This window comes from Dasypus novemcinctus, chromosome 11, assembly GCF_030445035.2.
Source record: "Dasypus novemcinctus isolate mDasNov1 chromosome 11, mDasNov1.1.hap2, whole genome shotgun sequence".
Lineage (NCBI taxonomy): Eukaryota > Metazoa > Chordata > Mammalia > Cingulata > Dasypodidae > Dasypus > Dasypus novemcinctus.
The window spans coordinates 83,067,935-83,082,210 of record NC_080683.1 but is presented as its reverse complement, the minus strand read 5'-3'; the positions used below and the strand labels follow the sequence as shown (position 1 = coordinate 83,082,210).

Sequence of the window (14,276 nt, the reverse complement as noted above, 5' to 3'; positions counted from 1 at the left end):
TCATAGGACAGCAAAAAGCAGCCATTTGACATTTTTAGCATTCGGCCTAGAAGTCTCCTTAAATGGGTTTATATGTTTATTAGATATATGTGTTTTTCTCTTTCAGGTCAACACAGGCAACAGTTTTGCCAATTGTTTCACTACCATGTAACAAAGCAGGCCCTTTCTCTAACTTCCAATAAGAATTTCCTCATACTTTCCAGCTTCCTCTAACAGTTTGCTTTTTCTCTAGCTTTTGTTTCCATCCTCCACCCTTTAGACTTAAAACCACTGACACACACATTAGGTATTTATTGTGGCACCTCACTTCTTAGATATACTAGTTTCTGAATTACATATATATTGCTGCAAAGCAAACTACCCTATAATTTATTGACTTGAATCTGCCATTTTATTTCTCACCATTCTGTGTATTAATTAATGGTTTTTCTACCTGGGTCACTCTTGCATGTTTATTGGGCAAACCTCAACGCATAAACATCAGTCTTTGCTTTTGTCAAGTTTACTGATGTCCTGTTGGCCAAAGCAAGTTATATGACCAACCCTAGAGTTGTTGTGGAGGGATCTCCACAAGAGCATGCAAACCAAAAGGTATGATTCATTGAAGGCCATGTGTAGCATTCAGAGTACAATAGTTTTCCTGTTCTTTATTACTGTGTACTCTTGAGCAAGTCATTAACTTGTGAGCAACAATTTTCTCACCTATAAAAAGAGATAGTAATACTTATCATAAGGTTGTTATGAGGTTTCAAAGGTTTAGTAATTTTTAAGTTTTTTTTCTGATTTTAAAAGTAATACTTTTGTCATTGTAGAAATGTACAAACTGTAGACAAGTATATAAAAAGAAACATCTCTTGAAATCTTGTCACATGCTATACTGTACTATACTATACTATACTATACTATACTATAAACTCCTCAAGGATCTTCTCTATCTTATTTACTTTGGTATGTAAATATCTTGGCTTTCATTCTGAAATGTAAGGTCCTAGAAGGAAGAGACTGCATTTTATTCATCTATCTAAATCCCATCACTTTGCATGCAGGATTAAAAGAGATACTGTATTGGGGCAGACTTGGCCAGTGGTTAGGGCGTCCGTCTACCACATGGGAGGTCTGCGGTTCAAACCCCTGGCCTCCTTGACTTGTGTGGAGCTGGCGCATGTGCAGTGCTGATGCGCGCAAGGAGTGCCCTGCCACGCAGGGGTGTCCCCCACGTAGGGGAGTCCCACGCGCAAGGAGTGCACTCTGTAAGGAGAGCCACCCAGTGCGAAAAGAAAGTGCAGCCTGCCCAGGAATGGTGCCGCTCACAGAGAGCTGACACAAGATGACGCAACAAAAAGAAACACAGATTCCCGTGCCTCTGACAACAACAGAAGCGGACAAAGAAGATGACGCAGCAAATAGACACAGAGATCAGACAACCGGGGTGGGGAGGAGGGGAAGGGAAGATAGATAGATAAATAGATAGATTAGATAGATAGATAGATAGATAGATAGATAGATAGATAGATAGATAGATCTTTAAAAAAAAAAAGATACCATATATATAGTGCTTAGCCTAGGGAAACAGATGTGTCTCCACTGATAGAGCATCTGCCTGCTATATGGGAGGTCCAGGGTTCAAACCCAGGGCCTCCTGGCCAGTGGTGAGCTGGCCCATGTGCAGTGCTGCCGTGCACAAGGAGTGCTGTGCCAAACAGGGGTGTCCCGCACATAGGGAAGCCCAACACCCAAGGAGTGCCACCCGTGCGAAAAGCGCAGCCCACCCAGGAGTGGCGCCACTCACACGTAGAGTTGATGTGGCAAAATGAAGCAACAACAATGACAACAAAAGACACAGATTCCCAATGCCACCAAGAATATAGTGCTTAGCCTAGTATCTGGCACAGGGTATATTCCTATTTAATTTAAATTGGAGCTTTACTAGAAACTAGTTAAGTATTTCTTGAATAATAGGGTTTCTCATAAACCCTGAAGTTACATGGGATGGGAAAGATATGCTGAGAGCAAAATATCTGAACGGAAAAGTGGCCTGCTTCTCTCTGGGGAATTGTGGGGTAGAAAGTGGAAAGTGTTATAGATAAAGAAGGGCTGAAGATCTGCTTATAGATCTCAAACTACTCCGTAGAGAGGCCCCTACTGAAAGATCATTAAAAAAGAATAATCTTGGGAAGCTGATGTTGCTCAACCACTTGGGTGTCCGCCTACCATGTAGGAGGCACCAGGGTTGGGTCTGGTGCCTCCTAAAAGAAGACGAACAGATGCCACCTCCTGCTACAGTAAGTGGAGGCCACAGGCCAGCAGTTGCTGCAGCCCATGAGGAGCAGATATAGCTCAGTTCATTGGACACTTACCTCTCATGTGGGAGGTCCTAGGTTCGGTTCCCGGTGCCTCCTGGAGAAGGCTAGCAATGAGCAGACAGATGAGCAAACCATCTTGGGGAAGGAGGGGATAAAGAAAGAAAAATGAAGTAAATTTAAAAATCTTTTTTAAAAAAAGAATAATCTTTTTTAAAAAGGAGTAACTTATAAAATATTTTATTTGTTGAAAAATGAAGTCTGACATTAATGGTATCCTGACTTTTCTGTTCTACACTAAGACAAATCTTACTTTTATGTTTTAGCCAAAGAAGTTTAGCAGAGATCACAGAACTTATCCATACTGCTCTCCTTGTACACCGTGGAATAGTGAATTTAAATGAATTGCAATCTTCTGATGGACCACTGAAAGACATGCAATTTGGAAATAAAATAGCTATCCTGAGTGGAGACTTTCTTCTAGCAAATGCCTGCAATGGACTGGCTCTGCTGCAGAACTCCAAGGTAAAGCTGGGCAGGGTTTGCATGTGTCTGGGTGGCCTTCAGGAGGCTCTTGGTTGACTATAGGAGCCACAGAAGTCTGTGCACCTGTTGCTACAAATTTCCCTGTTGTTATTGCTGCTGGTGATAGTGTCAACACCAGGTAACACTGGTAAAGCCTGTGGCAGAGTTTGAAATTAATTTCTATTATTTTTTTCTGATTATAGATTAAATTATTTGTTATATATAAAAGTTTTAAATATTCAAAACAAAAAGATAGATATAAATATTACCTATAATCCTACTATTCAAAGATAATCACTGTTAATATTTTCATGTTTCCTTTGTCATTTTTGATTCATTCATACCTTTATATATGTGGATAATTTTCAGACATAGGTGAGAACTTGTTTTTTATCCTGCCCCTTTCCCCCACTTCATATTATGATGTGGGTATTTTCCCATGTCATTTTCATAAGCTTTTTTTTTTTTAAGATTTTTTTATTTTTATTTCTCTCCCCTCCCCCCCATCCCGGTTGTCTGTTCTTTCTGTCTATTTGCTGCATCGTCTTTGTCCACTTCTGTTGTTGTCAGCGGCACAAGAATCTGTGTTTCTTTTTGTTGCGTCATCTTGTGTCAGCTCTCTGTGAGCGGCACCATTCCTGGGCAGGCTGCACTTTCTTTCGCACTGGGTGGCTCTCCTTACAGGGTGCACTCCTTGTGCGTGGAGCTCCCCTACGCAGGGGACACCCCTGCGTGGCACGGCACTCCTTGCTTGTATCAGCACTGCGCATGGGCCAGCTCCACACAGGTCAGGGAGGCCCGGGGTTTGAACCATGGACTTCCCATGTGGTAGATGGACGCCCTAACCACTGGGCCAAGTCTGCCACCTTCATAAACTTTTTAATGACTACATGATAGTCAATGGTTTTTATGCAGTATTGTTTATTTAATAACTTTTTCATTGTCAGATTTTTAGGTTGTTTCTAATTCTTTACTACCATAAATAACTCCAGAAATTTCTTTGCACATTAGTTTTCCCCAGTTCAGATTATTTCCTTAAGGTAAACATCTAGAAATGAATCAAAGGGTTTAAAGATTTTTAATGTTCTTGAAACATATTGTCAAGCTGCTTTCTAGAAAGGTTGTAGAGGTATTCACTGCATGTCAGTAAGGATTAGGCTTTTTATTATAAGATAACAGTGGCCTCAACAAGATAGTTTATTTTCTTCATGGTCCAAGATGGTTGCTTGACCTGCCGTCATGTCCTCACTTTCATTAGTAGGAAGGAAGGTGGAGGAAGGGCAAAGAAAGACAGATCTCCTTCCCGTAAGGTTAGGTGAGCATATATCCTAGTTTGCTAGGGACAGTGTCAGTGTAAGCCTGTCAAATCCCATCTTTCTTTAGGATTTTTAATTTTTAAACCAAGACTTTTTATTACTAATTACATTAGAATAAGCCCAGATAAGGTTTTATAGATCTACACTTTATATTTCCACCCTCTGCGTTAGTTTTAGCCTAGCTTTGTCTAGTACGTGAGACCCATGTACAGTGGAGAGACTTCTCATTTTAATGTTTTATTTAATCTGAACGACAGTCACCAATAACTCTTCTCTTTTCCCAGCCCTTTCCAGCACAGAATAACTAATACTTCCAAGTCAAGGAGGAATGCAGGGCACTTGCTGATTCAACGAGGTGTACTCAGACACAAACATCTAGACAAACATCTAGGAACAGCTAATGCATTCTTGGCTTGGGTGGTGGTGGGAGAGGTATTTGCACTGCTGCCCCACTGGCCACTTGGTTTATTACCCAATTGTATCATGACCCATGCCGTCACCTATATGATTCATGAAGCCACCAGGTACCAGATGATTAAACTCAGTAAGAATCATAGGTAGTTATGTGTTATGTGTGTGAAATAATGTATGAAAAATCAAAACTGGTCAGTTTTGCTATATAGAGCAAGAAGGGATTAAACTGAGCATGCTTGCCTGAATGATATAAATCTTTGACTATGTTATTTTTTGGCAACTGTGGTGATTTGAATTATGGACCCCAATTTAGACATGTTCTTAATCTTAATCTGCATCTCTGTGGATTTGACCTCATTGTAAATAGGACCTCTTGAGGATGTTATTTTTAGGTAAGTTGTGACCCAACTCAGTGAGGATGGGTCTTACTCCATATTACTGGAGGACTTAAAAGGAAAAGAAACTGGAAGCTACAAGTTGGAGAAGGACATACAGAGAAGTGGAAGTTAACTGAAACCAGAAGAACAGACACAGTAGAAAGAAATTGCCATGTGCCTGGAGGCAGGAATACACACCAGCGAATCCCAAGGTTTGCTGGTAGCCGGCACCAGAATGCTACAGACTTTGGGGAGAAACGAAGCCTTGCCATTATCTTAATTTTGGACTTCTTCTAGTTTTAAAACCATGAGCTTAACCATTGCATGTTTGTCATAGCCATCTGGCAAACTTTAGACAATACCACCTTTTGTTTTTCTTATAAATACTTTTGGCAGAAGTAATCTAAAAAAAAAACACACAAGTATTTGTATCATGGAAAAGAAAGAGTGCTAGATTTTTGTTTCTTGAGAAACTTAAGGATGACAAGATTTCAGGGATGAAGCTGATGTTGAATCAAAAATATTCTTCATCACAGCAATATGTGCCTTCTTTGTTGCTGTCATTAGATTTTAGAAATCTTTGTAAGTCAACCTTTTTCCCAATAGTGGAATTAAACTTTGCTGTAAATGGATTGTCAAAATTTTATTGTCATTTTGTTCAAAATCAGTTCTCAATCTTAAAATAAGTATTCAACAAATGGAATACAATATGACATTTTTAGGGAATTATAGTTAATAAAAACAAAGTTTCCATTGGGATTTTCCCTTCTAAAAAAAAAAAAAAGAACAGAACTGAAGAAGTTATATAGTGAGAGCTCAAATACTATATAAGATTCTATAATTATGAATAAAAAAGATTTCAGAGGAGAATCTGAAGGGAGAATCCTTCGGTAGCACTCCTATTTTGAATTATATATGTAATTGAGAAGTCCTAGTTTTTACAGCATCTAAATTTGACAAATATTCAAAGGAATCATGGAGGCAATTTATTTGACAAGTTTTGTCTTATAAAAATATTTGTCAAAAAGATACTCTAAAGGAGGCAAAAAGAACGTTTATGAAAATATTTGGGCTAAGATATTTGTACTTTTCAATATGAAAAAATAATAGAGTATATCTTCCATTTAGCAAATTTGCTCTAAGCTTACCAGTCAATGCAGAACCTGTGCAAAAGCATTTTCTCAATTAAAAATACCATGGTCTACCAAGAGAAATCAATTAAAAGTAACAGTAATTTCTAATTAATTGACCATATAAAATGCAACTGTGGAGAATATTACTAACAGTTATATTTTAAAATACCCTGTTTTTTAAAAAAAACTTTCTTCAGAAAAATGCCTGTGATTCAAATTTAGAGATAGATATAACTAAGAAATAGATTATAGTATGACTGTCTACCAAGTATAATTAAGCTACTTGTTATTTTTTGATATTCAGATAATCAGTATAAAGTAGTTCTTTTTTATTTTGTTTCATTAACATGGATATATGTTATCTTTATATATTTTGAAATTTTCTCTTTGAAAATAGTTTTTTAATACAACAATCAAGATAATAAAACCAATTTTTTTTCCGAAAAAGTATAAAAGTTTAGTAATTTTAGCATTTTTCCTTTTACTCTCAAGTGTCCCAGTTTAGATTATAAACTATATAGCCTTTCTGCTCTAAGGACATTTCCTAGAACTTAAACAAGATCCTTCTGCATATATCCCCTTGGCCAGAATTTAAAAATATGGTTACACCTGGCTATAAAGGAGGCTAGGCATGTAATTTTTATTGTGGATAGCCATGTGCCCAGCCCAAAATTGGGAAGATGAAGAGAATAGATACTGGGAGACAAGTAGCATTCTGCCTTACCCTCCCATCACATTTTGGGGTAGCACATATTTTTATGATATAGACCTGCTGATTTTTAGGGAGAAAATAGTATGGTACTTTTAATATCCATTTTATATACACATGAAAAGGAAGCTAACGTAAGAAATTAATTGGCCATAGAAAGTGGAATAACTGAGAATATCAAATCGCACTTAGAGACTTACTACCCTTTGGGCGTTCTTTCTATTTTCATTCACCCTCAAATTGCACTGTCCTCTGTGTATATAGTCTGTTTTAATGGATCTCACTAAATTCTCTCCTTCACTAACATTCACCTGATAGTAGAAGGATGAGTGATTCATTGTTCTTGGGAGCCCCTCTCTAACTGTATAGTCCATCTTTCCTCTCTACCATACCTGCTATAATCTGTGATAAAGTTCCAACCTTGCTTGGAGAAGGAGGCCTCAGAGAGCACATGTGTGGTATAGTCTCTGGGTGCTTAAAGCTGCCCATGACCAGCTGTAGCCACACACACAGTGGCTAATTATTGGTTAAACCCATGTACCTGAGGGGAGATGTTCTGACCTACTGCTTCATAGTACCTAGGTCCATATACTTTCCGTGGTTAGTCCTTGCCTTGGACCCATCTTAGAACACCAAAGCTCATTGCCTTTAGACAGTTTTCTGTTTATTTTTTTAATAATCAGTTTTAACTTATTTTGAGCTCTTCTGATGAAATCTTACATGAGATGAAGATTGTGGTATTATCTACAAATATAAAGCATGCTGTAATGATACCTACAATGTAATTGCTTCTTTTAACCACTTTATTTTGTGGAAATAATATTTAAAGTGTTCCTTTTTCTTAGCTAGCTTAAGTCATTCACATATTCCTTCTTTCAGTGTGGTTAGTTTTATTGAAAATGGAGGCTTTATTCCCATAAAAATCAAATCAGATTCACAGCCTGTTCAATCCACTCTTGATGTTTTGCATTCAGAAGCATCACTATTAATGTTCCAGAGTCTAAGACCTCCACCATCTGCTCCATTAGGCACTGGATTTTAGTAGCACTACTTGATTTAAACAACAAAAAAATCTTAGCATATCCAAGCAACAGTTCAGCCTGAAGCTTCTCCTTGAAATGAGAATGATCAGGCATTTCCTCCCCTTTAGTGAACCCCCTACATTCATGGTCTCTGCACATGTTTGCACCTTTAGATTTGCATCTTATTAACCTTTCTCTGGTAAGGAATTTTTTTCCTTTTTAGGTCATGGTATATTTTTTTCTGAATTTGATTGTTGTGTATTGAATTGAAGGCTTTATTCTCTGCGACCCTCCTGTTCATTCAAAATACAGATCTTTTGCACCTTATTCTTCAAAGGGTCGTTGAAGGCTCTACAAGGTCAATTTCAACGGATGCTGTACTGGCTCATTTTTGTAAAGACCTTCAGTACTATGTCCAAGGGTCCGTGATTGATCCTCTACAAATCAAAGCTTGAAGATGATTTCCAAATAGCATCAACAGTATTTTTTTGTTCAACAGTATTTTAAATTGAGGAGATTGTAAGGGGTAACTAAAGCTCTTGAAAGTTTTTGATAAAACAAATCTATACACAGATCCAGTTCCTTTCATTTAAATGCTTAGCAGAATTCCCATTAGAATAGTTTTTTAAGGAAAGTGAAATTATAATTCAGAAGAGGTCTAATTTTATTAAGTGAGTCTCCAAAAAGCTTAAGTTGATAGAGTACAATATTAACCATTTATTGGGTTTTTCTTTTGGGGAGAGAGAAGGGTAGATGGTGATAAATATTTCTTTTGGATAGTATCAAGCTTTCTTATCTCTACGTATGGGTAATGTCTTGGCAAAGTTAGATATCTATTTAATGATGTTTCTGTTTTCATTTCTTATATAAAAAAGAAAATTTCCCAGCAATAGCAGCATAAACAGAGAGCACAGCAATGAGGGAGGAGGCAGAACTTAATACAGAATTTTCATTTATGATACATCACTGTTATTTCACAGTGACAGCCTGCTTTTTTCTTTGAGGGTGTCTAACTTGGTAATGAAAGGGGACATATTTGAAGCAACTTTCATTTTTATGACTTACTAATTTTACCAATTTCCCATTTTCTTGTGCTACTGAATTCTGAGTTCCTATTGATATGTTTATTTCTGCATTTCTCCTGGGGTAGACCATTAGATGAAGGATTCTGCAGTCGTATGAAATTCTGAGCTGTTTTATAATTGCTAAGGGTAAAATTAGCCAAGTTAATTATTCTCCTTTTGGCTTTTCCCTGAAGATATTAGGGGTCTTCAAGTAATTGCCTTAGGAAACTCTTAGATTTTTAAATATTTCTAAGTATAGAAATTGGTATATTAGTCCTCTGGTAATTGTCATCTTACTGCTATAGCTGTAGTCAGGTAAGTGTGAATTAACAAGATTTTGAGTTCAAGAGTGAGTTTAAAAATTAATGCTTGGGTTTTCATTCATTTTCAATTATGGAACATAAGGGTAACTTTTTATTTGAATACTTCACTTATAAAGACCCTGGACTAAGAGACCTTAGAATGCTTCTTTTTAAGCTATAAATTCCCTGACTCCATTGAGATAATTTTCTCTACCTTGTATTCATGTAGAATATCAATGAATGCTGTTAAGATGATGTCATGCCAGAGTCTAAAATTTTAGTGTTTGAGCATCCAGCCATCTGAATAATTGGGGAAAATTCATGGAATAGAAGAGCACTGTGATTTAGAAATCTGGCTGGGTATTCCAGGTTTTCCCTGGTTCCTATGTTAATTTATAGACTGGGTTTGTGTTTTTGGATTAGGCCACAGTGCAAATATGAATGTGTCATCTTTTCCTGGAAACTGTCTTTTATTTCACATTTATAGTGATAACCCTAGTATTTAAAGAATTTAATTCACCATGTCAGTATTTTGTAATCATTTTCATATACTGGACCTATTGCTACACATCAGATAGGAGAGTGTGATTTAGCCTGGATCTTGTCTATAAACATCCCAGAACATTGTCATGATGTCACTCCTGGGGGCTGTTCTATTAAGTATCAGTGATTTATATTTCTAAATAACTAGTGGCACAGATGTACTCCTTACATAGCTGATGTATTTCCTTATGTTAACTTTGTTTTCCTACAGGCATAAATATGTTGTTTACAAGGAAGATCTTTGTTTGTATAAATATGCTCAATTTATGCATATAAATCTCTTTTACACTATATATTTTAATAAAGAGGCTGTTATTGATTATGTCATGTTTGTCTTATCTTTTATATTTTACTTTTTGAAAGTGAGAACTAAAAACATGAAATTTAAATTTGTCTCTCATTCATTTAAAATAGGCATTATTTGACAGTGTATGTTTATAAATCTTGTTAGGACTCTTACTTGTGGAAATTATTGAATTTAATACCTTTTAACTTCTTTAGTTTGACACCCAAGAATAATGTTCTTTTCTACTTATAACATACCTCAAGTTCAGATTTTCCTGACTAAAGTAAATGTATGCAAAAGATAAGCGGGGTGTCAAATATTGTGACAATAATGAAACTATTTCCATATTATTAAATAGAGAAGGCAATAAACTTACTATTTCAAAACTCCAAAATAAACTAATCTTTGCACAGTTTTTCTTACTTGCTAATATGACCACATATTATATTAAAAAGAGACTATACTCATTGTCTAAACCTGCTTCCTTAATCTTTAAAGTGATGAATGACTAGTGTGTGTGAGAAGTGGATTAGAAAAAAGAAGATAGCAAAATGTGTTCTTTTAAATTTATTAAGAAATTTAATTAATTTAATTAATTTAATTTAATTTATTAAGAAACATTGGACTTTTAACTTTGCCTTTCTGATGCCATGAAACAATGGAGTATCTCTTTAGCATTGGAAGTTCAAACTCCAACAAACAAAATGGAAACCTCTGAGTGTCTATGTCAAACCAGAAACTTGACAAAAAGAAGTTCAAGAGAGACTTAAGGTGGAATCTGAGCCTCCTCTTGACATAAAGGTGCAATGGACACAACCAATCCAGTGTCCACATAGAAGAGGTGGCATTGGATTGGGAAAAGTGGACATAATGGACAAAGGGTATGGGGAAAGGCAGGAAGAGATGAGAGGTGGAGGCGTCTTCGGGACATGGAGCTGCCCTGGATGGTGCTTCAGAGGTAATCACCGGACATTGTAAATCCTCACAGGGCCTACATGATGGAATAGAGGAGAGTATGGGCCATGATGTGAACCAATGTATATGAGGTGCAGAGGTGCCCAAAGATGTACTTACCAAATCCAATGGATGTGTCATGATGATGGGAACGAGTGTTGTTGGGGGGGGCGAGAGGGGGGGTGGGGGGGTGGGGTTGAATGGGACCTCACATATATATTTTTAATGTAATATTATTACAAAGTCAATAAAAAATAAAAAAATTAAAAAAAAAAAAAAGAGAGACTTAATCTTCTTCCATATGCCTGGCAGACAAGGAAGTGCATTTAAAAAAAAAAATCTGTTTTCTAAAAACTGCATACTCTGAAATGGATAGAGTTGACCCCCACAGCATGGTTGGCCACGAGAGGTAGAAATGTATTGATTATGGCAATCTTTTTTTTTTTTTTATTGACTTTGTAATAATATTACATAAAAAAAATATATATGAGGTCCCATTCAATCCCACCCCCCCACCCCACCTCCCCCCCCCCCCAGCAACACTCATTCCCATCATCATGACACATCCATTGCATTTGGTAAGTACATCTTTGGGCACCTCTGCACTTCATGGTCAGTGGTCCACATCATGGCCCATACTCTCCCCCATTCCATCCAGTGGGCCCTGTGAGGATTTACAATGTCCGGTGATTGCCCCTGAAGCACCATCCAGGGCAGCTCCATGTCCCAAAGACGCCTCCACCTCTCATCTCTTCCTGTATTTCCCCATACCCATCAGCCACCCTGTCGACTTTTCCCAATCCAATGCCACCTCTTCTATGTGGACATTGGATTGGTTGTGTCCATTGCACCTCTATGTCAAGAGGAGGCTCAGATTCCACATGGATGCTGGATGCAATCCTCCCACTTTCAGTTGTAATCACTCTAGGCTCCATGGTGTGGTGGTTGTCCTTCTTCAACTCCATCTTAGCTGAGTGTGGTAAGTCCAATAAATCAGATTGTAGGTGCTGGAGTCTGTTGAGGCTCAGGACCTGGCTATCACATTGTCAGTCCAGAGATTCAAATCCCCTAAATATATCTTAAACTCCAACACTAACTGCACCTCCAGCACATTAGCATGAAAGTCTTATGAAGAGAGATCCCATCTGAGTCCAGATTCATCACACATAAACACCATTTCGAAAGAGGGGCCCTCTGACCTGGTAGTTAACCCCATCGGCCATGACCATAACTCCCATGGGTCTCTTTAGCCCTCAAAGGAACCAATATCTGGGGGTTGTATCTGCTTTATCTGTCTCTCAGACTCTGCTCAGTTGTGCATAAGGGCAATCCTTCTGCCAGCCTCCAGACTCTTTTTTAGAGACTCATAGCCATATAAACTCATTTCTCCTTTCCATTTCCCCCTTACTTTAGGTCAAACAGCATTTTAAAGTCATGTTATTTTATGTAGACAGGGATATTCTGCTGATCCACATTGAACCTTCCGTATAAGGTCATTTTCCAGTTGCATCATCAGTTGGTAGTTGATAGTGGTCCCTCGGTGCCAGGGAGGCTCATCCCCGGGTGTCGTGTCCCACGCTGGGGGGAAGGCATTGCATTTACATGCTGAGTTTGGCTTCGAGACTGGCCACATTTGAGTAACATGAAGGCTGACAGGAGGAAATTCCCAGGCACAATGCTGCTCTAGGCCTTGTTCTTATTTTAGGCTTATCAGCTCACAAGCATAGTCATTAGCGTCAGGGGCTCCCTGTTGAACCCTCACTCCCTCCCGGTCCCCGCCGCTGCACCTGGGAGACTGTCGCTGCTCCCCTAGGGACCATGACAGAGCACCACTGGCCAGGAACACAGTACCCCCCCTGCTGTGGTTTTTAATTGTTGCCACTATGAGTATATCCAAACATTACCATGCACCCTGGACATATGTTCTGTACAGCTCCCTGTCAGTCATATATCACCTGTCAATGGTATCCTATGCCAGTATCCCTCCATTGCCATTGTTGAAACACTCTGTGATCCAGAACTCCCTGAAATTTGAAGCCCAATATAATGTCAGTGTCCCTTACTAGGGAATGGCATATAGCGATGGGTTTAAAGGTTAGATAAAGAATACGTGTTGAATGGAAAAAATTCTACATCCTTTTTCTTTTTCTTTTTTTTTTTTCCCTCCCTAATTATTGAGCTTCTCTTCACAGGAGTGATTATGGCAATCTTATGTACATTTAGCAACCTCAACTTTTTAAAATCCCGTTTTCTACTTTCCAGAAGTAAAATAAATTAAATCAGCTCTTCTTTCCATTTTCACTGACACAAACTGCTATTTCTCCAAAACCAGAGGGAGGGAGAAATAATCTATGTTCAAGGTTCATCGGTACTCTCCTTTTGCCTTTCTAATTATCTTACCCAGGAACTTCCTGGGTCTGGAGTTTATAAGTCCTGTGCCTACGGACAGCCAGTTCCTTCCTCTGTATCCTCAGTTTCCTGACCTAATATCTCTTCTCCATCCATGCTTTCTACACCTCCTCAGACTTGCACAGTGCTCCTTTCTTTGTCTCTTACTGTTCACAATTCATTTTACTTTAGACAATCTAAACTGTATATACATCCTTTCCAACCCTTTTCTTCCAGCTTTTCATTTCTTTTTCCTCTTACCTGTTATTTCAGAAAAATTGTCATCTACGTTTTTGCCTTCTCTTGGCACCTTTCAAAAGGAAAAATAAACCAAGAACCTTTACTTGGACTTGAAAATCATGAGCAAGTTTGCTATACACTTGTGTGAGGAAAAAGGAAAATTATACAAATAGAAATGAAAGAGGCATAAGAACAAACCAGTTCCTCATACTCTTAATAAACCAAATTTCCCTTTAACTATCAACATTTAAAGATCATTTAAAAATATTTCCTATTCAGTTGTTTTCCTGTTTTATTTCATTGCAGATTATTTTAACAGTATAGTTTTCTACTATTCTACCCTTAATTATAAGTAAATAGTATGTCATAATGTTATGGTCTACCCAAGCTTTTGCAGGCCAGTCTGGGAACCTAACTACCACTTATAACCTTGGTTTCTTGGGAAAATGTATTATGAAACAACTGACTTATATATGAAACTCCAAGATGCAGTGCATTTGTAATCTGGTCCTGCTGTATTAGACTAATACTGAATTTAAAGAGCATATAATAGGATCCATGTGACTACTTTTCATCAATAGCCATATATAACCCAGTTGTGTTGATATAATTTTGGTTTTAGCATTTCCATCATTTTCTTAAAGGCTTAGAGTCGCAAATACTAAAAAACAAAAAACAAAACTCACTCTAAGCCCAAATTGGT

General features: G+C 37.7%; 1 protein-coding gene across 3 annotated transcripts in view; it reads left to right on the top strand.

Moving 5' to 3' along the window:
- The window catches only part of PDSS2 (decaprenyl diphosphate synthase subunit 2), a 328,334-nt gene that overhangs the window by 200,596 nt on the left and 113,462 nt on the right, over nucleotides 1-14,276 (top strand). For all 3 annotated transcript variants that reach the window (XM_058307221.2, XM_058307222.2, XM_058307223.2), the window contains one exon: nucleotides 2,627-2,825. In XM_058307221.2, the coding sequence (XP_058163204.1) occupies nucleotides 2,627-2,825 (199 nt within the window). The remainder of the gene's footprint in view (nucleotides 1-2,626; nucleotides 2,826-14,276) is intronic.